At 38.0% G+C, this 27,520-nt stretch overlaps 1 protein-coding gene across 2 annotated transcripts in view; it reads right to left on the reverse strand.

Moving 5' to 3' along the window:
* Positions 1 to 27,520, reverse strand: part of MON2 (MON2 homolog, regulator of endosome-to-Golgi trafficking) — a 123,467-nt gene that overhangs the window by 23,603 nt on the left and 72,344 nt on the right. Inside the window, exons 23-30 of one of the 2 annotated variants that reach the window (XM_081082310.1) lie at positions 24,922 to 25,084; positions 23,162 to 23,455; positions 17,178 to 17,376; positions 13,074 to 13,702; positions 9,030 to 9,173; positions 8,391 to 8,408; positions 7,977 to 8,105; positions 6,999 to 7,189 (exon numbers count right to left, since the gene is read on the reverse strand). In XM_081082310.1, coding sequence (XP_080938436.1) covers positions 6,999 to 7,189; positions 7,977 to 8,105; positions 8,391 to 8,408; positions 9,030 to 9,173; positions 13,074 to 13,702; positions 17,178 to 17,376; positions 23,162 to 23,455; positions 24,922 to 25,084 — 1,767 coding nt within the window. The remainder of the gene's footprint in view (positions 1 to 6,998; positions 7,190 to 7,976; positions 8,106 to 8,390; positions 8,409 to 9,029; positions 9,174 to 13,073; positions 13,703 to 17,177; positions 17,377 to 23,161; positions 23,456 to 24,921; positions 25,085 to 27,520) is intronic. The other variant, XM_081082311.1, reaches the window with a different exon arrangement.

Consider the following 27,520-nt stretch of genomic DNA (forward strand, 5'->3'; position numbering starts at 1 on the left):
AGATATCCCATGCTCAGGAATTGAAAGAATTAACAATGTTAAAATGCCCATATTGCCCTAACCAGTTTGGCTCAGTGGATAGAGCATCGGCCTGTGGACTCAAGGGTCCTAGGTTCGATTCCAGTCAAGGGCATGTACCTTGGTTGTGGGCACATTTCCACTGGGGAGTGTGTGGGAGGCAGCTGATCGATGTCTCTCATCGATGTTTCTAACTCTCTATCCCTATCCCTTCCTCTCTGTGAAAAATCAATAAAAATATGTATTAAAAAAATGCCCATATTACCCAAAGCAATCTACAGACGCAATGAAATCCCTATCAAAATCTCCATGGCATTTTTTGCAGATATAGAACAAAAAGATCCTCAAATTTGTATGGATCTACAAAAGACTCTAAATAGCCAAAACAATCCTGAGTAAAAAGAACTAAGCCAGAAGTATCATACTCTTGTTTTCAAACTAGTCTACAAAGCAATAGTAATCAAAACAGCATGGTATTGACAGAAAAACAGACATATAGACCAATGGAACAGAATTGAGAGCCCAGAAATAAACACACATATACAGACAGCTAAATTACAACAACAGAGCCAAGAACATACAATGAAGAAAGGAAAGTCTCTTCATAAAATAGTGCTGGGAAAACTGGACAACCACATGTAAAAGAATGAAAATGTCTTACATCATACACAAAAATTGACTCAAAATGGATGAAAGACTGATGTAAGACCTGAAAATATATGCTACATAGAATACAACATGGGTGCTAAGCTCCTGGACATCAGCTAGCAACATTTTTGTGGATTTGACTTCAATAGCAAGGGTAACAATAACAAAAATAAACAAATAAAACTACAAACTAAAAGCCTCTGCACAGCAAAGGAAAACATCAACAAAACAAAAGAGCAAACAACTAAATGGAAGAAGATATTTTCAAATGATATTTCTGATAAGGGGTTAATATGCAAAATATATCATGAACTCAAACAACTCAACAAAAAAAACAAGCTGATTAAAAAAAATGAGCAGAGGATCTGAACAGACATTTTTCCAAGAAAGACATAGAAATGGCCAACAAATATATGAAAAGATGTACAATATCACTAATTATTAGGGAAATACAAATCAAAACCACAATGAGATATCAACTCATATTTGTTAAAATAGCTATTATCAAAAAGATAAGAAATAAGTGTTAGAGAGGATGTGGAGAAAAGGGAACACTTATACCTTGACTAGAGGCCCAGTGCATGAAATTCATGCACTGGGGGGGGGGGGGCACAGATTTCCCTCAGCCCAGTCTGCACCCTCTCCAATCTGGGACCGCTCAGATATCCCTCTCATAATCCAGGACTGCTGGCTCCCAACCGCTTGCCTGCCTGCCTGCCTGATTGCCCCTAACCGCTTCTGCCTCCCAGCTTGATCACGCCCTAACCCAGGGGTGGGCAAACTTTTTGACTCGAGGGCCACAATGGGTTCTTAAACTGGACCAGAGGGCCGGAACAAAAGCATGGATGGAGTGTTTGTGCGAACTAATATAAATTCAAAGTAAACATCATTACATAAAAGGGTACTGTCTTTTTTTTTTTTTTTTTAGTTTTATTCATTTCAAACAGGCCGGATCCGGCCTGCGGGCCGTAGTTTGCCCACGGCTGCCCTAACCACTCTCCTGCCAGCCTGATTGACGCCTAATTGCTCCCCTGCTGGCCCAGTCGCCCCCAACTGCCTTCCCCTGCTGGCCTGGTCACCCCTAACTGCCCTTCTGGCTGGCCTGATCGCCTACAACTGCCTTCCCATCTTGTGGCCGCCATCTTTTGACCACATCGGGGCAGCCATCTTGTGCAAGGGTGTGATGGTCAATTTGCATATTACCACTTTATTATATAGGATACTGGGATTGTAAATTGGTGCAATCACTATGGAAAACAGTAATGGAGGTTCCTAAAAGAAATTAGGAATAGAACTACCATATGATCCAGCTATTCCACTTGTAGGTATTTGTCTGAAGAATACTGCCCAGCTGGTGTGGCTCAGTGACTGAACCAGGTCATGGTTCAATTCCCAGTCAGGGCACATGCCTGAGTTGTGGGCTTGATCCCCAGTGTGGGGCATGCAGGAGGTAGCTGATCAATGATTCTCTCTCATCATTGATGTTTCTATCTCTCTATCTCTCTCCCTTCCTCTCTGAAATCAATAAAAATATCTATTAAAAAAGATTATGAAAACACAAATTCAAAAATATATATGTACCCCCATGTTTATTGCAGCGTTATTTACTACAGAACAGATACCTAAATAAACTGTTCATCAACAGATGACTAAAGATTTGGTACCTGCGCACGCACAAACACACACACACACACACACACACACACACACCTGAATACTACTTGGCCATAAAAAAGATGAAATATTGCCTTTTAAGACACAGATGGACTTGAGAGTATTATGCTAAGTAAAGTAAGTCAGATAGAAAATTGTATGATTTCACTCATATAGAATGTAAAGAAAAAAAAGAAACAACAAACAAAAACAAACTTAAAGATAAGGACAACAGATTGGTGGTTATCAGAGGGGAAAGAAGGTGGAGGGGGAGGCAAAATGGTTACTAAGGGTCAAATGTATTCTGACAGGTGGAAACTCTACTTTTGGTGGTGAACATGTTATTTATAGATAACAAATTGTAATGTTGTACATCTGAAATTTACATAATGTACCAATGTTACCATTTACCAATGTTACTTCAATTAAAAAAAAGCTTATTCAGTTTATTATTAAGGCAACATGCATACACAGACAGATAATTAGAGGAAAAGGGAAAAAGTTTAAATTTATAAATCTATTCGTTTTATATAAATTAAAATCAAGATTTGGGCAGTGAATCCACAAAGGAATTCAAATTATCAGTGTTATTTTAAAGATAAAAACATAATTTGTTTCCTGCAAATACAAAGAATATGTTTGCATTGGTATCAATAAAATTTCTAGAAGTGAAAAATACATAAGAAAGCAAAACAAAGTCTGACCATTTTCAAAAACAGAAATTAGAATCATATGTCAGTTTGAATTCTGAAATATCAGAGAAGCTTTTACAGGGAAAAATGTAAGTTAACCCTTCTGCACTCTACAACTTTTAATTATTTATTTAGTTAGTTAATCCTCACCCAAGAATATTTTTTCCATTGATTTTTAGAGAGGGGAGGAAAGAACAAGAGAGAAAGAGAGAGAGAGAGAGAGAGAGAGAGAGGATGATGTGAATGAGACATATCGATTGGTTGCTTCCCACATGCCCTCACCGGGATTAGGGATGGGGATTGAACCAGCAACCCAGGTATGTGCCCTTAACTGGCAATCAAACCCGAGACTCTTCAGTCTGAGAAATGATGCTCTAAGCCAGTGATGGCGAACCTATGACACATGTGTCAGAGGTGACACGCGAATTCATTTTTTTGGTTGATTTTTCTTTGTTAAAGGCATTGAAATATATAAAATAAATATCAAAAATATAAGTCTTTGTTTTACTATGGTTGCAAATATCAAAAAATTTCTATATGTGACACAGCACCAGAGTTAAGTTAGGGTTTTTCAAAATGCTGACACACCGAGCTCAAAAGGTTCGCCATCACTGCTCTAAGCACTAAGAAAAACGGGGCAGGGCATTTTCTTTTTAATTTTTCAATTAAACTTGACATTCAATATTATTTTATACTAGAGGCCCAGTGCATGGATTCATGCACCAGTGGGGTCCCTTGGCCTGGCCTGCAGGGATCAGGCTGAAACCGGCTCTCTGACATCCCCTGAGGAGTCCCGGATTGCGAGAGGGCAGTTCTTGGGTGACGCACCCTGGAATCAGGCTCCCTCCTCTCTGGTTCCGGGTGTGTCACCTGAGAACTGCAGCTGCCAAGTCACCACAGCTCAGCAGCTCCTATGTTGGGCATCTGCCCCATGGTGGTCAGTGCGCATCATAGCTACTGGTTGGAGCATCTGCCCCCTGGTGGTCACTGCATGTCAGAGCTACCAGTCAGACGGTCAAAAGGTCAGATGGTCGCTTAAGCTTTTATATATATAGATTAGTTTCAGGTGTACAGCATAGTGTTTAGACATTTATATACTTTACAAAGTGATCCCCCATAATTCTAGTATTACCCACCTGGCACTATTCGTAGTTATTACAATACTAGAGGCCCGATGCACGAAATTCGTGCAAGAGTAGGCCTTCCTTTCCCCAGCTGCCGGCATTGGCTTCCCTCTGGCATCCGGGACCCGGGCTTCCCTTGTAGCCCCTGATTTGTCCGGAAGGTCGTCCGGAAGGACATCTAGTCTAATTAGCATATTACACTTTTATTATTATAGGTTATTAACTATATGCTCTACGCTGTACTTAACATCCTCATGACTATTTTGTAACTACCAATTTGTACTTAATCTCTTCACTTTTTTCACCAGCTCCTTAACTCCGTGCCCATCTGGCAACCATCAGTTTGTTCTCTGTATCTATGAGTCTGTTTCTGTTTATATCTATTTTTTTTTTACTAAATAACAACATTAGAAAACATAATCTCTTCAGTTAAATCATTCTGTTGTGGATTCATCTGAGCATTATCAGTGTAATAATGTAGTTTTTTTCTCAAAGTACCTCAAATTCATTATTTAAATAATTACAAGCTAATAATTTTATAAGGTTACATAGCTGTGTATGCTATGTTTATCATTCTATAGGCTTTAAAAATGATGAAAGGATATAAAAATAGAAAATTTTCCATTGTCATAGGATTTCACCATCACAGTGCAAAAGACAATTAGATTGTAGGAAGAAAAAAAAAAAGGAAAATTAGATGTAAAACTTAAGACTACCTGGCTATCCACAGCTATTACATAAGTTCATTGATAGTAAAATGTCATATTTTAGATCAGTGTTGCCCAAACGAACTTTCTATGAGGATGGAAATGTTCAATAATCTGCACTGTCCAACATGGCAGCCACTAGTCAGTCACATATGACAATAAGAATTGGAAACCTTGCTAGTGAGACTAAACTGAACTTTTAATTTTACTTAGTTAAAAATTTTAATTAACCACAGCTAGTGACTACTGCATTGGATAGTACAGCTCTAGATGGACAGCAGCAGATTCCTTATTCAAAATATTTAGTCTGTGTTCCAATTATCCCACTCTCAGTGAGGGGTCAAAAGAGCATCCTTAACTTATGCCCTCAGTTGAATATCACACAATGAAAATTCCATTTTTCTTTGCCAAACCTACCATCTTTTAAAAAATCTTACTCACCTAATTTTTATTTCAGTATATTATTGTAATTGTTCTTTTTTCTTACAAGCTATTGTTAATCTCTTAATGTGCCTAATTTATAAACTATACTCTATCTTAGGTATGCATGTACAGGACAAAACATAGTATATTGGGTTGGTACTATCTGTGGTTTCAGGGAGTCTTGGAATGTACCCCCGTGGATAAGGGGGACTACTGTATTTATGTTTTTAATTGTTTAGGAACAGCCAAACCTAAATATATTAAAGAGCTGATCATTACTGCCACTGATCATATTTATTCTGGTAAAACACTGATTTTCTAAAATTGCTTTCTTTGTGTAATGCCAAAAGGAAATGGTTTTAAAAAATGGACCTTCTTGGCTTCATTAAGTCAAAACCATGGTTCTTTAATTATGATGCATTCACATAGTCTTATATACAGACTAGAGGCCTGGTGCATGAAAATTCATGCACAGGAGGGGGGTCCCTCAGCCCGGCCTGCCCCCTCTCACAGTGCAGGAGCCCTCAGGGGCGGGAGCTGACCCGGTGATCAGGGGAAGGCAATGCCCCATCACACCTCTGCTGCTACCACTGCCGGCAGTGCAAGCCTCAGCCGGCCCTGGTTACTTGAGCCTCGGGCAGCTCTGGGCGGCTGGGGGGCTGAGGGGACTGGGGGACTCCAGAGGCAGGCGCATAGCACGGCCGGGCCCACCTGGGGGCAGGCCCGGCCTTGCCACACACCTGCCGCCCTGGCGGGGCTGAGGGGATTGGGTGCCGCCATCTTGCGGCTGTGGGCGCTGCCATCTTGTGGCTGTGGGCGCCGCCATCTTTGAGGGCATGGCAGCAATTAGCATATTCCCTCCTTATTGGCTGTGGGTGCTGCCATCTTTGAGGGCAGGGCAGTCAATTAGCATATTTCCTCTGTATTAGATAGGACTAGAGCAGTGGTTGGCAAACTGCGGCTCACGAGCCACATGCGGCTCTTTAGCCCCTTGAGTGTGGCCACAAAGTTTCAATCGCACTGTATGTGCACGCCCGCACGTGGTATTTTGTGGAAGAGCCACACTCAAGGGGCTGCAGCTTGCCAACCACTGGACTAGAGGCCAAGTGCATGGATTCATGCACTGGCAGGGTCCCTTGGTCTGGCCTGTGCCCTCTCGCAATCCGGGACCCCTTGAGGGATGTCTGGACTGCTGGTTTCGGCCCAATCCCTGCAGGCCAGGCCACCGGGGCACGAATCTGTGCACCAGGCCCATTTCAGCCCGATCCCCACAGGCCAGGCTGAGGGACCCCACCAGTGCATGAATCCATGCACCTGGCCTCTAGTATGCATCTAAGATCTTTGGTTAATCTCTTCACGCCCTCCCTCCTCCCCCCTTCCCTCTGAGATTCATCAGTCTGTTCCATATTTCCATGCCTGTGCATTGAGCGTCTGCCCCCCGGTGGTCTTGCGCGTCATAGCTACTGGTCGAACGGTCCAATGGTCCAACAGTCGGACGATTGCTTAGGCTTTTATATACATTGATTCCTATCTTACTACCGAAATAATTGTAAAGTACAAAATCTCCATTGCTCACAGATGATGTACTAAATGGATAAATGCCTAATCCAGCTGTGCTTTGTATATAAGCTATGATTCTCAATAATCAATTACTTTAATGAATAATTAGAAATACTGTTTTTAAAGCAATTACAGGCATAGTATACACTTCTTTAAAGATTGTCGTAACTGACCTTTTAGTAAAAAGAAAGTCTTCAAAAGTATTGGCTAGTTCTGGCCACATACTGTCAAATTTTCCAGAAGAAGCATGCTGCCGGGCAACCGGTAACCCAATAGAAAGAACTTTGAGGAGAGAAGATACTGCCAGTTTCCATGTGCTTTCAGAAGGGCAGGAATACTTCAAACTGAGAGGAACCCTAAGGGTCTGTGAAAATAAAGACAATTTAAGATAAGTATTCATTAAAATTTGTACATACTTTATTTTTTTTAAATTATATAAGAGAAAAAAATAATAGCATAGGGATTTCATTTAAAGAAGGATGTTATTTTCTAGAAAGACCAATTCTCCATTATAGTTTTCAAATCCTACTGCCTAGAAAAATATACTTTTAAATCCTATCTCCAGTGACCCTGAAAAAGTAACAACACTTAAAAAAAAAGTTTTTATTGATTTTAGAGAGAGGGGAAAGGTGAGGAAGACAGAGAGGGACAGAGGAAAAAACAAGAAATAAGCTTTTGGAGGAATGGACACAGTCAAGAAGAGATGAATTTTTAAAATAATTGTCAACACCGGAAACTAACATAACATTGTATATCTATTCTAATTGAAAAGTAAAAATGACTGTTAAAATTGTGCATGATAAATTAAATCAATGGGCTGAATTGTGAATTTCTCCCTGAATGTTCAACATCAAAGTATGAGAAGTATCATCCTAAGAAACAGGACCCTCAACTCATTTTTCTTATGTGACAAAATTTAGGAATTGCAAAAAATCTAATGCATATTCACTTAATAGTTTTCATTTTAAAAACTTCATACTTCAGATAAACAGGTTTCTAAGTATTATCCATGAACACTGGAGAAAAGTCACTAAAAGTAATAATATAAATTGTATTTTCAATATATGATAAAACATTATTATCTAAAGGGTTACTTCAATAATACTGTCATTATCAAATAAAAGTATAAACATTTTTTTTAAAAGAAATACCTTAATGATATTCTGGAGTACTTTCTCATTCACCACTGCTTTGTGACAGGCTGTTTTTTGGTATAAATCCACAACAACTTCCAAAGACCTTTCAGCAAACGGTACATAATTCAAGGCTACCCATTCCGCCTACAAAGTAATATTTTCACATGGAATTAAAAATAAATGAGATTAAATGAAACTGTATTGCTTTCAAACAGAAAGCTTCTTTGTCTTAAAGTTCAGGCCTTGGTTTTATGTCAGATTATATTACATGCAAAGTTTTCAAAGAGATATGTACTTCATGAGATAATAATTTTCAGCCAGGCAAAAATCAAAATTATTGTGAAAAGCACATAGAGCATTCTATCAAGAACTGGAAAAGATGTACTTTGTTGTCAACAGGTTAGGACAATTTTAGGAAATTTAACTCACCGGTGCAAATAGTTGGATCTATTGTGATTCCATTGTGTTGCAAGACAAATAGAATGAAAAGAGTTAATACACATTAAAACTACTTTTCGGACCATGTAAAATTATAATTTTCATGTTGTGTGAACAAAATCAACATGTGCATGCATTCAGAAATTTACTTTTCTCCTAAGCCAAAACAGAGTTAAAATTTGCCAATTATGGTTATAAAAATCTTCTATGTAAAATCCAACTAAATTTCACACCAGTAGTAGACTTCTTATTTAATCACACAGATATTTTCATTCTGCATTGTAGTTATCTATTTTAGGAAAGATTAGGCTTAAGGATTTAGAAGTCATTTTATAGTGGGCTGGGGCAGCCAAGAAAGGAACTTTGAAAAAGATGTACTACAGCGTAACATGGAAGGCCAAACTTCCTGGAGAACCATTTGGGAAATGGAAATCATAAGCAAGAAAAAAAGAAACACAGAAAAGATTCTATACATAGTATTTCTTTTAGGCTAAAACTGTTACCAGACATACAAAAGTTTATATGTGAATGAAAAACTTCTGAGGTAATCAGAGTTCCTCTTAAATAGAACTGACTTGTACTTATAAGCCATAAAATCTTATATAGCAAATATAACTTAGAGTAAATTACCTGATTATATTTTGCATTTGCAATGTGCTTTGTTTCCAGTTGTCCATACTGTGGAGGTTTACAGGAAAATTCTACAAATGCCAGTAACTGGTCAAATATAGCTGGATACATTATCTGCATGTTTTCTGGTCCTACACAGATGGCCTATAAAAGCAAAATATGAACAGCAGAATGCATAATCTGAATTCTATTAAGTTCTTTACTGTTACCTGCATTTGCTTAACCAAATAATCTTAAAAACTGACCTATTTTATGTATCATACAATCTTTTATACACCCTGAAGGACATTTAAGCTTTTTAAAACTATTATTGAGTAAAGTATAGGCTAAATGTATAAATCAACTAAAAACTTTTTAAAAATAAAAAGTGTAATATTGCCCTGGCCGGGTTTCTCAGTGTGTTAGAGCATCTGCCCTCGGACCGAAGGGGTGTGGGTTCAATTGCCAGTCAGGGGCACATACCTCAGTTGCTGTTCAATACCAGGCCCTGGTCAGGGCGCATGTGGTAGGCAACCAATTGATGTGCCTCTCATGTTGATGTTTCTTTCTTTCTCCCCATCCCCCTCCCCGTTTCATTCTCTCTAAAAAAATCGATGGAAAAAATATATTTGGGGCAGCAGGGATCCGTCGGCCCGCCCCAGTGTCCCGTGTGTGACCCGACCCGGGGCGGCGGGCAGGACAGAGTGGCTCCTCTGTCACCCCAGCTTCCTCATCACAGCTCCCTTGGGGGCCTAAGCCTTTAGTTGGACATTGCCCGAGGGCTCCCTGGCTGCCAGAAGGATGTCTGACTGCAAGCTTAGGCCTGATCCCCTGGGGAGTGGGCCTAAGTCAACAGGTGGACATCCCCCAAAGGGTCCTGGACTGCAAATGGGCGCAGGCTGGGCTGAGGGATCCCCCCCGAGTGCACAAATTTTTGTGCACTGGGCCTCTGGTATATATATATATATATTTTAAAATATATTTTATTGATTTTTTTTTACAGAGAGGAAGGGAGAGGGATAGAGAGTTAGAAACATCGATTAGAGAGAAACATCGATCAGCTGCCTCCTGCACACTCCCCACTGGGTATGTGCCCGCAACCAAGGTACATGCCCTTGACTGGAATCGAACCTGGGACCCTTCAGTCTGCAGGCCGATGTTCTATCCACTGAGCCAAACCGGTTAGGGCAGGGTAGTACATATTTAATAATGTCTAATATACCTGAATATAGACTTGATTTTAAAGAATACAATATTTTAATATAATTAAACTTATTGCTACAAATAATTTTATAAAACAGAATAAAATGCCCATCTTATCATTGCAGACTTTAATTACCAATTCAAATATGTCAAAATTACTTAAATAAATCTTATGTTTTTATTTTTTTCTAGCCACAAATGTGTATTTTCCTCTCAACCTTTCATATTTTCCTGTTTTAGTGTTTATCTATCTCTGTGAGAAAAATATTTAATGATATTACTTATAGAATGCCTAAAATATATCTGTGCTCTACAAAATAAAACAAAACATGATCACTCTACACTCTACTCTCAAAATACTAAGTCAAAATTCACAGCATTCAAATTTTTAAGGAATTTCTTTAAAAAGATATTTACAACATTTATATTTGTATGTAATCCGTGGCTTTTTAACTGCCAGACAATAGATTAGCTTCATTTTCTCTCAGAGAAGATAGAGCCATTTAGCTGTAACTGAAAGTTTAGCTATAACTGTCCTAAGATAGAAAGTGGATAAGCAAAGTGCTGCCCATACCTTAGTTAGATCATTTTATAATTACAATGTGAAAAAATAACACCATGTCTCAATATTTAACTATTTTTGCCAGAAATAGTGAATAGAGAACCTGAATGATAAAAAAATTTTCTCTAGCCCTGGCCAGTGTGGTTCAGTTGGTTGGAATGTTGTCCCCTTTCACAAAAGGTGGCAGGTTCAATTCCAGGTCAGGGCACATAACTGGGTTGCAGGTTCAATCCCTGGTTTAGGCAGGAGGCAACTGATCGATGTTTCTCACATGGATATCTCTATTTGTCTGTCTGTCTGTCTCTCTCCTCCTTCCTCTCTCTAAATTCAATAAAAAGTATATCCTTAGGTGAGAAAAAAAAATTCTCTCTATTAATTACTTCTAATAGTTTCACCTTCTTCATTAACCTTTTGCTAAGTCTTAACTCTTAGAAGTAAACAAGTAGTAATTACTATGGAAAAGAGACAATTATCCTAAGTGCATTATTTTCAATAATTGAAAAAATTTATTGAAGGAATATCAGTTTTCCACAATTAAAATCAAAATAGCTGTTTTTAATTGTAGTGTGTGGGGGGGAATGTAGGTTCTCAATAATTACTCCCCCCCCCCCTTGCTTGATCATGCTCATAAATCACTCATAGACTGCCCTAGAGAGAATGGAAAAGTAATTTTATCAAAAAAGAAAAGAAAAGCCACAGGCCTTGTGGGATGCTTATACTCTACAACTCTCCTCATTCAGATGTTTGATTCAAACTTTTATATATGTGTAGAGAATAAAAATAAAGAAGAAACAAAAAACTCTCTTCAAGAGAAAAAAGTATATCATCAAAACAAAAAAACAAACAAAAAAAAACAGACTCTGCTTTAGCAATAAGACAATAAGTGGAATCATTCATCCCAGTTACTAGGAATTTGTTCTGAGCTTTGAAAACAACATATACCTTCAACCTGAAACTTAAGAAGCTTTATATTGTTCATTTATATCAACTGATATTTTGCATTGTTAATTTTCACAATATCCATTACTTGAAAATAATAAATGGAAAACATGATTTATAGTACATAAATGGTTACGGATCACACATGCATAATCAGGTACTAGTTCCATTCTAATCTATATATATAAAAGGCTAAGCGACCGTCTGACTGGTAGCTATGATGCGCAATGACCATTAGGGGCAGGCACTCCAACTGGTAGCTATGACGCTCACTGACCACAAGGGGGCAGATGCTCAACGCAGGAGCTGCCCAGCTGTGGTGACTTGGCAGCAGCGGTACTCTGGTGACGCACCCTGAAACCAGAGAGGAGGGAGCCCGATTCCAGGGTATGTCACCTAAGAACTGCCTTCTTGCAATCTGGGACCCCTTGTTGGATGTCAGAGAGCCAGTTTTGGCCCGATCCCCGCAGGCCAGGCCAAGGGACCCACCTGCCAGAGGGACCTCGCTCACTCTGCAGATGCCCTTTGAGCTGCAGTGCTGCCCCAAGTGCAGATGGCCCAGGTGTAGCCTGCCAGGGAGGGACCGCGGGAGGGTGGCTCCAGAGCGTGTCCAGGCTGTCTCGCCCAGTCCCGCCCCGCTGGCCATCTTCTAATTAATTTCCTTTCAATGTTCATGAAGCCTTGCACCAGGCACTAGTATGTCATAGCTACTGTACTGGAATTGCTGTCTCTTCAGTTGGCATTTTGTTCTTCAGCATTGTGGTTGTTGTGAATTGCACTAACAATTACATTAAAGTTTAAAGAATTATTTGATTTTGATCTGGTGTTACTTGCTAATTGGAATTTATTCAATGATATTTAGGTCTGTTTTGATAAATTTTTTGCAGTAACAAAACACACATAGGTAAAAATATAACTTTCTTAAATTTCTGTAAAATACTTTATAAATTTATCCTTACTTCTTTTTTTAAAATAAGCTTCCAAGAATTCCAGAGCTAGATTTAATTGCAGATAAAAACATATATATATGCAATCCCATTGCTTATTAATTTTCTAATTACATAAGTACCAGACAAAAGCTGTTATTCCAAAAAGTATTAGCCTCTTATAAAGAGATGTATGAATAAACCAAAAATGCTGGTGAATAGAAATAATATGCAGACAGTTTCTTAACGACTCTCAAAACAAACCTGAATTACCAGAAAATGACACGTTTTTAAAATAACTAGATCTTTACAATCCTGAACTTATCCCAAGTATATATACATAACAATCTTAATGATCCAGAATTACCAAAAAAATACATAGCAAAGAAAAAAAAACAAGCATTTTTGCTTAGATGGCCATTAAAATTCTATTACCTTTTGGAGAACATCTAAAGCTGTAAGTACAGCTTCCTGTAAACTTGTCAAAACTGCTTCAGTATAAGATGGAAGAATAAAAGGAGATGCATCTGAACTTATTGGGACAGAAACAGCACTGTGCAATATGACCCCCAGTTTTTGCAAGTCATCCATGTTGAAACCAGTTTTTATGTGTTGGTAGAGAGCTGGATATATCTGAATTAAAGCTGTAAGAAAAGGCTGGCTGGGAATAAAAGTCAGTTTATCAAAAGTAATAGGAGGCTTAGTGCTTTCAGATCCAATTCTATACCAGGTATTCCATGCAGCCCACCAGAGATTCAAATCTTCAAGCTCATCAGTAACTACGGGTGGCTCAGAGCTACTGTATCTTCCAAGTCTTTCTCCAATGGAATCTGTTCTTACAAATGGCCTGCTCAGGCCGGGGCCTGATATTGACCCTAGAAGGACAGACACAGGTACATTCACTGCAGGCGGTGTCTCAGGCTTATCTGAGTCTCTGACAGGGGACACAATCTGTAAAATTTCCTGGAAGCTTTTCAGTGCAGCCAGAGATACTTCATTGTTTTTGCTGAGTGCTGCTGATTGTATATGGTCAAGAAGAACATCCCATGCTCTTGAAAAGTCTCCTATATTAAGAAGAGAAAAAATATATATATCACCATAAAAGTGAACAAATGTTCTCTATTAGACCCTTTAGAATCTATTTGCTTTAATTTTCTGCTTAAATTCCTATGGAACTAGAAAAAACTGCATAGGTACTAAGGTTACTAACAATGTGAATTAAAACCATTACAACCTGAAAATCCAGTAAATTATTTTTCAGATACAGGAACAAAGGGCACCAAGAAGAGATTAGATAATGGGTATATCAAACAATGTTTTGGTTTTAAAAACAAAACTCTATAAACGTAAGTATACATGTTTATACTCTATCCTAGTACTTTTGCCAAAGGCGAAAGAAAATAATTTAAGAGGGTAAAAACAAAAGCTTTTTAGTAACATCTTCAGTCTATCTATCTGCCTTTATTAATGATTGATGTTATCACTCTTAAATATATTGGAAAAGTTATAAGTTATAACAGTATGAAACTTTATTTTATATGTCTAAATGGTTAAACTGACATTCCATTAAACTTTAAACTTTAGTTTTCATATTTAAATAATTTATAGTTATACAACTTTTTTTTAAAAGATTTTTTCTTGATTTTGAGAGAGAGAGAAAGGGAGAGTGAAAGAGAAACTTTGATGTAATAGTGAAACATCAATCAGCTGCCTCCTGCATGACCTAACCCCCCACAGGGGTCAAGCCCACAACTGGGGTATGTGCCCTGACTGGGAATCAAACCAGCAACCTTTCAGTGCACAAGACGACACCCAACCAACTGAGCCACATTGGCCAGGGCAGTTGTATAACTTTCTTAAACATTTTGCACCCATAATAGTTACCAAAATAACTATTAGGACAAAATAAATAGACTGTCCTTTAATAATGAGTATAAATTTGTTTCCCTCACAAGAAAATGAGTCAGCAAGGCATGAGCTGAATGGTAGTTGCTGGTTTCCACTGATCAATTCAATCTCTTGCTCTACTACTATGACCAACTAAACACATAATGAACCCAGGTGTAATTTGTTTCTATGAAGTCCAGCAAAAATGACCTTATTCCTAACAGCAATCTGGCCCAATGGTTTGTTAACAGATAGTTTTACTTTAAGAGCTGCTTTATTACCTACATACTTGCATTTAAATAATGCAAAAATCAGAGGAATTTACATTTTCAAAAGTAGAATAACATAAGTAGGTTATGGGACATATATAAATCAAGGTTTATAGCCTTAGAAAGGCTATAAATGACTTGATTTTATTTATTTAAAGTTATTTTAAAAAATGTTTTTCAATTACAGTTGACATTCAATATTATTTTATATTAGTTTCAGATGTACAGCATAGTAGTTAGACACATATAATTTACAAAGAGATCCCCCAATAATTCTAGCACCCACTTGGCACCATACTTGAGTGTTTTTTTTTTCTGTTTTTTTTAGGAAGCACTCAATTAATAGAAAAAGCTAGAAGCAGATCTGGTATGAAACAATAAATACGACTCTGCTTATATAGGACAAACTATAACACCTTCCCAGTTTTGTGCCTCTTTTCTATTATCCTTTTTTTAATTAAAAATTAAGGTATATAGCCGAAACCGGTTTGGCTCAGTGGATAGAGCATCGGCCTGCGGACTGAAAGGTCCCAGGTTTGATTCCGGTCAAGGGCATGTACCTGGGTTGTGGGCACATCCCCAGTGGGAGATGTGCAGGAGGTAGCTGATCGATGTTTCTCTCTCATCGATATTTCAAACTCTCTCTCTCTCTCTCCCTTCCTCTCTGTAAAAAATCAATAAAATATATTAAAAAAAAATTAAGGTATAATTTTTTACATACAATAAAAAAGATTTTTTCAGTAAACTATTCAAAGAGCTTTGACAAATTTTGTTTAAAAACTATCAAAATAGCTAAACAAAAGCAATTCCTCTATTAATATGCTCTATGTCTAGGAAAAAGTCATTTTTCTAAAAGACTAGGATAATTATATATTACATGTTTGTTAAAAATATGAACTTCATTCTAAATAAAAAACATTTGTAGTTTCAAATGTAAAAAATTATCAACGTAAAACAAACTACGTAATGTCTTCACTTCTAAAAATCTAAATCTATATCTATTAGTTCTTAGCTTTTAAAATAAAGTAACTATTATGGAGGTATTAAAAATGATGCTTATTTTGTCAAAACTCAGCAAATATACAGTTAAAATTGGTACATTTCATTGTACATAAGATTTAAATGTTAATCCTAAAATGAAAAATGAAGCACTATGTTATTTTTTAAAAAAATAATGTACATGAAGATCACCACACAAAAAAACCTACAGAAAAAGTAAATATGCTTATGCTTTAACAAAAACAGAAAAAAGTCAAATATAAAATAATAAACTAAAAAATAAAATATGTATAGTATGCTCAATTATGTACAAAAGTATTTCTGTTCACATTTTCTATCACCCCATCACTCCCACCAAATTGAAGGTACTATAATCTACACTGGCGTTTCTCAATCTCAGTAATATGGACAGTTTTGGTTAGATACTTCTTTGTTGTGCATCCGTTGTCTCTACTCCCCAGATTCTAGCAGCACTTGTCCCTCATCAGTTGTGACAATCAAAAATGTCTCCAGACATTGCCAAATGTCCTGGAGGGAAAAGTGGAAGGGCAAAATTGGCCCTGGTTAAGAACCACTGATCTGCACCAACAGCTTCCTAACCAGTCTAATAGTGTCCTCCTGCCTTCCTTCCTTGCTGCCATTTCATACCATCCACAGTGACCTTTCAGAACTGCATATCTGATCATGTCACAATATGAACTAAAACCGTTAGTAGCTTTTCACTGCTGTTGGATGGAGTTCTAACTTATGAACATGACCTCCAGAGTTTTGCATGGTTTGGCCTCTCTCTACCTCTACAACTTAATCTGGAATCACACTTTTATTCCAAACCTTCAAACATGCTAAGGTCCTCAACATCTCCCACCCAATTTTCTTCTATCTCTTCTATATGTTCTCTCTGCCTATAAGGCCCTTCAACTTTCATTTTACCCTCACTTGATGAAATCTCATATCCTTGAAATCTCAGATAAAATAATACTTTCTTAGGGAAGAATATCTGGACCTCACTGGTCTGGTTAAATACCTATTATAAGCTCATAATGCACCACTCCTTTGTAGCATTTGTAATTGTAGCAATTTTGCATTTTTAATGTAGTTATACTTCTTTCAAATGCACATGACAGCAATGATGGTGTATTTTTTGCTCATCATTATATTCCCTTGATGCTAGCCCATAGCAGGTAATACTTATTTTTTCAATGAAAACTGCTTATGCACATACAGCACATTAACACAGACTGGCAGATAAGATTACTCTTGGGAAGTAGCACTGTATATGAATTTCAAAAAAAATCTTTTGTATTTTCCAAATTTTCTTTATCATGAATTGTCTGTATCACCAGAAAATGAAGAAAAAAAAAAGCATATATATGTATATATAGACCTAAAGGTTGCAGTAAATATCTTCTAGTGTTGAAGATTCTTGCTACTCCGGCCAATGTTAAAACCCATGTCTCAGCCCACTGCTTCTCTGCTGTGTCCCTTGAATGATGAATGAGAATATTGCCACCTCCGGATTCAATCTTTTCTTTGTCTGCAGTGGTAGAAGACTCTCGAACTCGGTCCAACAGATGAAAGAGAACCTGAATATTTATAAAAATACATATAAAAAGTATTGATAATATAGACTAGGAATTACTACAAAAATTATATCTGACAATCCCCCTATGTTAGAAGAAATTGAACACTAGAAGTATTCTTATATAAGTCATGGAATATGAAAAATTAAAATAAATTAGAAAGAACATCATCTAAGACTTTTGGGTTGAAGTGTTAGTGGAGCATCTATGGGATAATGTATTAAAAAAGAACAAAACTGACAGAACATGGCTAGAGAACCCAACTATGCTGATCAACTGAAAGCTGCCTCTGTGTCATTCCTTCTTCGCTGACTCCATCCACACCTTTGGGAACCCCTGGACCTGCTGGGGTTGGACCCCAACTTCGAACAACCACTTCAAAAATACAACTAAAAGACGGAATGGACATCATCCAGAAACACAGGAAGGCTGGCTGATTGTAAATTCTACAACTACAAGGAAAGAGAAAAGCATACCGAGACTCAGAGGAGGCGCAGTGTGGAAGTAAAATACTAAGGTACAGAGGCACACACGGAGCGGGCTGTCGGCTGAGGGCGCGGTTGTCCTTTTCAATCGGGAGGGAGTCTCAGGCTCTGAGCTCCAGTTCCGGGCGAGTCTCTGGGGACCCAGGATCATACGGGAGAAGCGGTACTGTCTGGCATTGGTCGGAATTCGAGGGCAGCTTTCTCTCGGAGGGGCTTGCAGCAATTGCTGAGACACTGAGAAGCAGTGGGGCCTCTGAGAGCAGCCATAACTGCTAGCCCCGCCCTGTTGATCCTGTGGGGCCCGCCCCACCCAAGCCCTGCAGGGAGGCTTTTGCTGGATAGCCTAAGGCAGAGGCTAGATTAGCACCTCCCTAGAGATCCAGGAGCCAGTGTACCCAGAGGTCAAAGTGGGACCATCCAGTTTGCAACTCCGTGGAACCATAAAGGACACACTCAGGGGGAAGACTCAGTGAGCACCAAAGCCCAATTGAAGCAACTCTTGCCCTGGAGGGGTGTCTCCAGCACAGAAGTTCTCCCACTGCAGACACAGTTGATTCTCACAGCCAATTGGCCGGGAGGTCAGTTCCTCCCAGTGATACCTACAACAATCAAGGCTTAACTACAACAAGACTGTGAACAAAGACCACAAGGGGGTGCACCAAGAGTGTCCTTCTCAGGTAATTGGGGAGGCTGAACCACTGGGCACTAGAGGACACTTAGCACAGAAAACCACTTTATCAACACAGGGAAGCATACAAAATGCCGAGACAAAGAAACAACACAAATGACAGAAATGGAGGAAAGCAAACTACTGGATATAGAGTTCAAAACCACACTTTTAAGGTTTTTCAAGAATTTTCTAGAAACTGCCGATAAACTTAGAGACCTACAAGAAATCTAATGAAACTCTCGAGGTTATGATAAAGGACCAACTAGAAATTAAGCATACACTGACTGAAATAAAGAATATTACACAGACTCCCAACAGCAGACCAGAGGAGCGCAAGAATCAAGTCAAAGATTTGAAATACAAAGAAGCAAAAAACACTCAACCAGAAAAGCAAAATGAAAAAAGAATCCAAAAATACAAAGATAGTGTAAGGAGCCTCTGGGACAGCTTCAAGTGTACCAACATCCGAATTATAGGGGTGCCAGAAGAAGAGAGAGAGGAAGATATTGAAAACCTAGTTGAAGAAATAATGATAGTAAACTTCCCCTACCTGGTGAAAGAAATAGACTTACAGGTCCAGGAAGTGCAGAGAACCCCAAACAAAAGCAATCCAAAGAGGACCACACCAAGGCACACCATAATTAAAATGCCAAGAGCAAAAGACAAAGAGAGAATCTTAAAAGCAGCAAGAGAAAGAAACTCAGTTACCTATAAGGGAGTACCCATGACTGTCAGCTGATTTCTCAATAGAAACTTTGCAGGCCAGAAGGGAGTGGCAAGAAATATTCAAAGTGATGAACAGCAAGAACCTACAACCAAGATTACTTTATCCAGCAAAGCTATCATTCAGAATTGAAGGTCAGATAAAGAGCTTCACAGATAAGAAAAAGCTAAAGGAGTTCATCACCACCAAACCAGTATTATATGAAATGCTGAAAGGTATCCTTTAAGAAGAGGAAGAAGAAGAAAAAGGTAAAGACACAAATTATAAACAACAAATACACATCTATCAACAAGTGAATCTGAAAATCAAGTGAATAATCTGATGAACAGAATGAACTGGTGATTATAATAGAATCGGGCATAGAAAGGGAATGGACTGACTATTCTTGTGGGGGAAAGGGGTGAGGGGGATGCAGGAAGAGACTGGACAAAAATCGTGCACCTATGGAAGAGGACAGTGGGTGGGGAGGGAGGGGGGAGGGTGGGGTTTGAGCTGGGTGGAGAGGAGTTATGGGGGGAAAAAAGAGGAACAAATGTAATAATCTGAACAATAAAGATTTAATTAATCAAAAAAAAAGAACTGCACTAATGAGAAGGGTCCAGGCAAAAAATATAATTATGGGAGACATTTAGATAGAGCTTATAACTGATGCTTCAGGATTAGATGAAGATACTTGGAAAAATCAAACAGGAAATGGTTTTAGGACTTGGAAAATGTTTATATTTAAAGGGTAGATTCAGAGGAAGGAATAAGAAAATAAATTAAAATAAAAATTGAATAGAGAACCAGAAGCATGCTGTGAAACAAACCAAGGAAAGAAATTTCATGGAGAAACTAATCAACAAGGTTAAATGCTACAAAAAAATGAGTAGGATAAGGAATGAGCATATGGCAAAAAACTTGGCAATTAGAAGACTACCTGTAGCCTGTGAACAATTTCTGTAGTTCTCAAATATGGTCTCAAAATCATCAGCATTAGCGTCACCCAGGAGCGTTATACAAATGCAATTCTCAGGCCCCAGGACAAGGGTAAAAGTCAAACTCTAGAGCAGGGGTAGGGAAAGCCTGGACCATGGGCAGTATAAGGCCTGAGAAATCATTTGATCTGGCCCTGCCAAGGCAACAGAAGGTGGGAGTAGAAATTCAATAAATCTAGGCACTTTTATCGTAACAACATACATTTACAGTAAGTGAATTCTATTAAGCAAATGATGTTGTAAGTATCCAAATACCCGTTGGCAGAACAAAGGTTCTGCCCTAGAGGATAGAGTGGTGGCTTAGCAATCTGTGCTTTAATAAGTCCTCCAGGTGATTCTGTTACTGGCTAAGGTTTAAGAGACTCTGAAGTAGAATGATCTGGAAATCAAATTATAAGGGATAAGGGAGTGCAAGGAAGGTGAGGAAGAAATAAATCCCTGAGAATTAAGCAGCAAGATAAACAATGAAGCTGTTGAAAGGAAAACAGCTATAAGAGAAATTATCAGTTTGCTTTTAAAAATGTTAACAAAAAAGTTAAGCATGTTTCTGATCTGAGGAGCCAGGGGATAAAGTTGAGACAGAACACACAAGGGCTTTTAGTTATTTTTATTAGGAAATGTACATTATTAATTTTTTTAAGAAGACATTTTGAGGTCTCTTTATTAAATTGAAAACATTGTTAAATACAATTAAGGTTTACTCTGCTGCCTATTGTCAAATTTACTGATCTCAAAAATTCACAAAAGCAGTGAAAGGATTATAAGTAGAATTTTATTAAAATGAAACAGATGGAACAAAAAAGAAGAGCCTAGCTGTTGATTTCGTAAGAAAGTTTTTAAAAGGGGATAAAAAAGAAAAACAAAAAAGAAAACTATATTTAATGAACGTAGAATTTACCAATTGAAGGTTACTTTTGTTTGATGATTCTGCAAGTAAATTTCAGTTGTTGATATTCTTTAATTCATAAAATTCTCATTTGATTATATTATACTTGAATTATGTGTAATGGTTTAGCAATTCCTATTTTTACCACTTGGGAAAATGGGGAAAAAGGGAAGGGCAAAGGCAGAAATCGGAGACAGAGATAAGAGATGAAGACAAAAAAAAAAATGAGGTTTTAAATATTTAATCTGTTTTACGTAAGTGCAATTTAAAATATGACAAAGCTAACATTTTCAGTTTTGTCAAATGCACAGATGCATGGAGTCAAGACAGTCACCTCAATAAGTGGTGTTGAGAAAATTAGACAGATACAAGCAAAAAAATGAAACTAGACCACCACTTACACCATTCACAAAAATAAACTCAAACTGGATAAAGGACTTAAATGTAAGATGGGAAACCATAAAAATCTCAGAAGAATCCATAGGCAGCAAAATAGCAGACAGCCTGGCTGGTGTCGCTCAGTGGTTGAGCATCGACCTATAAACTAGGAAGTTCCAGGTTCAATTCCCGGTAAGGGCACAAGCCTGGGTTGCAGGCTCAATCCCCAGTGTGGGGCGTGCAGGAGGTAGCTAACCAATGATTCTCTCTCATCATTGATGTTTCTATCTCCCTCTCCCTTCCTCTCTGAAATCAATAAAAATATTTTTAAAAATAGCAAACATATGTTGTAGCAATATCTTTACAAATACTGCTCCTAGGACAATGGAAACAAATGGGACTATATCAAAATAAAAAGCTTCTGCACAGCAAAAGAAATCATCAACAAAACAAATAGCCCACTGCATGGGAGAAAGTATTTGCCAATGTTATATCCCATAAGAGTTTAATCTCCAAACTTTATAGGGAACTCATACAACTTAACAAAAGGAAGATAAAGAATCCAATCAAAAAATGGACAAAGGACCTAAATAGACCCCTTTCGAAAGAGAACATATAGAAGAGACACATGAAAACTTGCTCAAAGTCACTAATCATCCGAGAAATGCAAATATAAACAGCAATGAGGTACCATCTTACACCTGTCAGAATGGCTATCATCAACAAATCAACAAACTGACAAGTGCTGGTGAGGATGCGGAGAAAAAGGAACCCTCGTGCACTGCTGGTGGGAATGCAGACTCGTGCAGCCACTGTGGAAAACAGTATGGAGTTTCCTCAAAAAATTAAAAATGGGACTCCCATTTGACCCTGTGATCTCACTTCTAGGACTATATCCCAAGAAACTAGAAACACCAATCAGGAAGGATATATGCACCCCTATGTTCACAGCAGCACAACTTGCAATAGCTAAGATTTGGAAACAGCCTAAGTGCCCATCAGCAGATGAGTGGATTAAAAAACTGTTGGTACATCTACACAATGGAATACTACGCTGCTGTAAAAAGAAAGAACTCTTACCATTCACAACAGCATGAATGGACCTGGAGAGCATTATGCTGAGCAAAATAAGCCAGTCAGAGAAAGAAAAATATCACATGATCTCAGTCATTTTCAGAATACAATGAACAACATAAACTGATGAACAAAAACAGATCCAGAGACAGAGAAGCATCAAACAGACCGTCAATCCTCAGAGGTCAGAGGGAAGGCAGGGGTGGGGCGTGGGGGGGACATTAAGTGATCAACCAAAGGACTTGTATGCATGCATATAAGCATAACTAATGGACACAGGTACTAGCGGGATGAGGGCATGTGCTGGGAGGTGGGGATGGCCAGGGAGAGGTCAATGGGGAAAAAAGAGAATGACGTAATCCTTTAAAAAATAAATAAATAAATAAATAAATAAATAAATAAATAAATAAATAAATAAGAGATGGTACCCAAAGTAGATGAAACAAGGAATAGAAGATTAAATTTAAAGTGAAGGGATCTAATATAAGAACCAGTTTTCCCTCCAGAAAGAAAAAGTAAACAGGAAAAAGTTTAATTGAAAAAATATATGTGTGTTCCAATTAAAAGCTGATAATTCAAGCTAGTTTACAGTACCTTCCAAATAACAGTGTGCCATGTTGAATGCTGTAATAAGGTCCCATGTGCACCAATTGTTGAAAACAGAGTTTGCCCTGCACTCTTCCTGACAGCAGGTCGGGGGTCCACACATAGTTCACCCAATTTTGCATAAAGACACAACCAAAGGCAATCAAATGGTGGTGCAGGGTGGAATGGCCGATTTAAAACAACCCCTTTCTCTTCTGCCTGCTTTTGCTGTGCTGCCTCTTCTTTATTTAATTCTTTTTCAATAATTTCTCCTCTTTGGAAAAAATAATCTGAAATATTCCACTAAAAAGCAAAGTAGAAAAATATCACTTTATCGATAGATTTTATTTTAAAGACATATATAAATATGCAACCCTCAGTTGTTTTACTTTTTAGAATAAAACTTCTAAAAATTACTTCAGAAATCTAGAAGAAGGGATTTAATGAAAACATCTATTTCTCTGTCAAGTGTTTCTATCTGATTTCAGGAGAATATGGGGGAGAAATATTTTGCTAACATTAATATTTTTTATAAATTTACTTTGAAAAATGTTAAGAACACAGAAAAATAGGGAGTATGTCAATATGTTGATATACCCACCACCTAGATAAAATTATTAATATTTTATTTTTACTTTATACCTATTTTATTATCTCTACAAAAAGGCTTTAAAAACATAACCCTGAAACCATTATCATACTAACAAAATTATTAACAATTCCTTAATATCATTCCTTAATATAATATGAAGTTAGTATTTTGTAACTTCATACAAGAGCAATTACTATTTCCAAACATATCTTATAACTTCATTCGCAACCACAGCAAGGTATGCAAATCAATGAGAATTATATCAATGGTAAAAATGTAGAGTCCAATATCTGTGAACATAAAAATAAAGAAAGTAATATCTAGCAGAAATCAATATTGAATTAATCAACTACTCTTTAGGAGCAATTATATAAATACAGAACATGCCTATGTTTTCCCTCATGATTGTATTTTTGACGGAAAGTATAGTGTCAGTCACCAGTGACTGACATGGCACTTAACATGTTAATAGCAAAATACTAAGCTATCTAGCTTGTAAGGGGTATTTAAATTTGACTTGTAAAATTCTGAGTTATAATATACATTTAAGAGTCTAAAGAACTGCCTTTAAATAAATTTGTATTGGCAACAGCTCTCTACATGTTTATGTAATATTTAACAATATCCTAACTTACATTTTAGTACTTTTATATTCAAAATAAGTAAAATGAAGCTCAGAAGATCAATAATTTAACAATTAACAAGGAGCAGACAGAATTAAAATACATGTCTAACAGTCTGGGCTCTTTCACTATCATGTGCAGTCTCCTTACAGCTAACAAAGCAGTGTTGACAAGCTATGGGACTCCATAAATGATGAAGCCTTTTACGGAAGTTTTATTTACTAAATAAGTAGTATATCAAAATGTTGCTTCCAAAATAATATTGATAATCAATTAACCTTTACATGAGAGTCAACTGACTCTTTCTTTTCTATGTACTATTACCAGTTTATTAAATCCTCTCAAGAAAACCATGTAAAAAACAAATTTCAGCTCCATATGTCAAAATTATTCCAAATAGTCTGCTATTAATGAATTATTTCTTAAATTGTGTCACTTAATCCTTTAAGGAAGATATGTTTGGTATCAGAGTCATTTAAATGACTCCTATAGAGCCAAGTATTTGCTTACCATTCACTCTCTAGGTTATATTATTAAGAGGCAATGATACATACCAATAAACCTATTGAAGTTAAACTAATATTAAGTTCTTGATTATGAAGTCCAAAGCTACCTGCAACATCTACAACTATCTGCAGGCAAGTACAAGGCATTGTTGGTAGAAAATCTGTCACAACCAACTGAAGACACTGAAATGCAGTTCGTATCAAGGATTCTCTGAAAACACAAAAGATAAGAAGTTTATACTCATGCATTTAAACAAAATGTAAGGGAAATACATTTTTATGGTAATTTGGACCATGCAAAATTTTATTTTAAAGTTTGAAAAAGAAAATCTTCTCTAATATAGATAACCTAGTACTTCAACATTTACAGAGATTTTAAAACAACATGTTAATTTAAAATAATTAATAAAAAAATACACAGGTACAGAAATAAAACAGTACACTAGCAAAAGGAAAGGAAAATGTGTATTAATGCCATATTATTTTTTATTTGTATTTTGCACCAACTAGTCCAACAAAACTTAAGACATTAAATGAGAAAGGAAATTGCCTAGAGCTAACCTTTTACCACTATATCCCCAATATCTAACATGATGCCTAGCATGTATAAATACACACAATGAAATACTCACTGAATGAAAATTAGTTCTTTATTCTTTTATATCTATACTATATCTTATTTTTAAATTCTACATCTATAAAAGAAAGTACTAATTTTGAATTTCATATAAAGAGAATACGAAGTATTTGATTTTTTAAGATAAATTCTGGTGGCAAAAAATAATGATGAAAATGAATTATAATAGCTAGTACATTGAGTGTTTACTATGTCAGGAACTTTGTAAGAGTTTTACTTGCATTAATTCACTTCATTCATATAACAACATCGTATTTTATAATTACACTAGAGGCCCGGTGCACAAAAATTTGTGCACTCGGGGGATAGTGGGGGAGGTCCCTCAGCCTGGCCTGTGCCCTCTCGCAGCCTGGGACCCCTCAGGGGATGACCACCTGCTGGCTTAGGCCCGCTCCCTGGGGGATTGGGCCTAAGATGGCAATCAATCATCCCTCTGGAAGCCCTCGGGGGATGTCCACTTGCCAGCAGGGAGCAGGCTTAAACTGAAGTCGGACATCCTTACCGCTGCTGAGGAGGCAGGAGAGGCTCCCACCACCACCACTGTACTGGCAGCCATCAGCCTGGCTTGTGGCTGAGCAGAGCTCCTCCCATGTGAGAGCGCCCTGACCACCAGAGGGCAGCTCCTGCATTTAAGCGTCTGCCCCCTGGTGGTCAGTGTGTGTCACAGTGACCAGTCATTCCCAATCCTTCTGCTGTTAGGGTCAGTTTGCATATTACCCTTTTACTATATAGGATAGAGGCCTGGTGCACAGGTGGGGGCCGGCTGGTTTGCCCTGAAGGGTGTCCTGGATTAGGGTGGGGGTCCCGCTTGGGTGCCTGGCCAGCCTGGATGAGGGGATGATGGCTGTTTGCAGTTGGTCACACCCCTTCAGGGTGGGGGTCCCCACTGGGGTGCCTGGCCAGCCTGGATGAGGGGATGATGGCTGTTTGCAGCTGGTCACACCCCCTTCAGGGTGGGGGTCCCCACTGGGGTGCCTGGCCAGTCTGGGTGAGGGGCTGAGGGCCATTCTCAGGCTGGTGGGTGACTGAAGCTCCCAACCTCTCCTTTTTTTCTTTTTTTTTTATTCTGGGATTTATTTACCTTCTAGGCTGTCACTGGAGCTGAGAGCCGGCTTTAGCTCTGAGGCTCAGTTCCAGCTCTGAGACCTCGGCTGCTGAAAGCGGATATCTGGGCTTTGTTTACCTTCTATAATTGAAACACTGTTGCAACTCCAGCTCTGAGGCCCGGCTGGCTGAAAGCAGGTTTCTGGGGATTGTTTAACTTCTATAATTGCAACATAGCTGCTTAGAGTGCAGCTCAGAGCTGGGCGGCAGCAGGCGGGGAACCTTGGCTTCCTCCATCACTGAAGCAAGCAAGCCTCCTGTTCGCTTCAGCTGCCTGGCTGCCGGCCACCATCTTGGTTGGCAGTTAATTTGCATATCGCCCTGATTAGCCAATGGGAAGAGTGTCGGAGGTACGGTTAATTACCATGTTTGTCTATTATTAGATAGGATTATAGGTTGGAAGAAGAAACTTCAGCTTCATTTAAGCTATAGCTGATATCATTTCACTTTAATCATCTCAATATTTTGTAGAATTTAAGGAAATTTATTACTACAAATAAATTTTTAAAATTTTTAAATAAGACTTCCATAATAGTCTCAAGCATCTCAATCATGTAAAACTCCTAAATTAGTCATCAAAACAAGGTATTACAAATCCTGCTGCAGAATTATACACAAATACAGTCAAATTTCGGTTCTCTCCATTGCACTGTCCTACTTTAAATTAAACAAATCCATACATTTACTCTAAATGTGCTCATTCTTCTGAATTCCTTATTTATACTAATAAAAGGGTACAATGCTAATTAGACCGAGTCGAGAGGACATCTTCCGGTCATCCGGTCCTCCTCCTGAACAAAGCCACAGTGGTGGGGGGTGAGGCAGAGGCAGTTAAGGATAATCAGGCCAGCAGGGAGGAGCAGTTAGGGGCGATCAGGCCTGCAGGGGAGGGCAGTTAGGGGCAAC

Source organism: Myotis nattereri (assembly GCF_964212035.1).
Source record: "Myotis nattereri genome assembly, chromosome: 2".
In the NCBI taxonomy this organism is placed as follows: domain Eukaryota; kingdom Metazoa; phylum Chordata; class Mammalia; order Chiroptera; family Vespertilionidae; genus Myotis; species Myotis nattereri.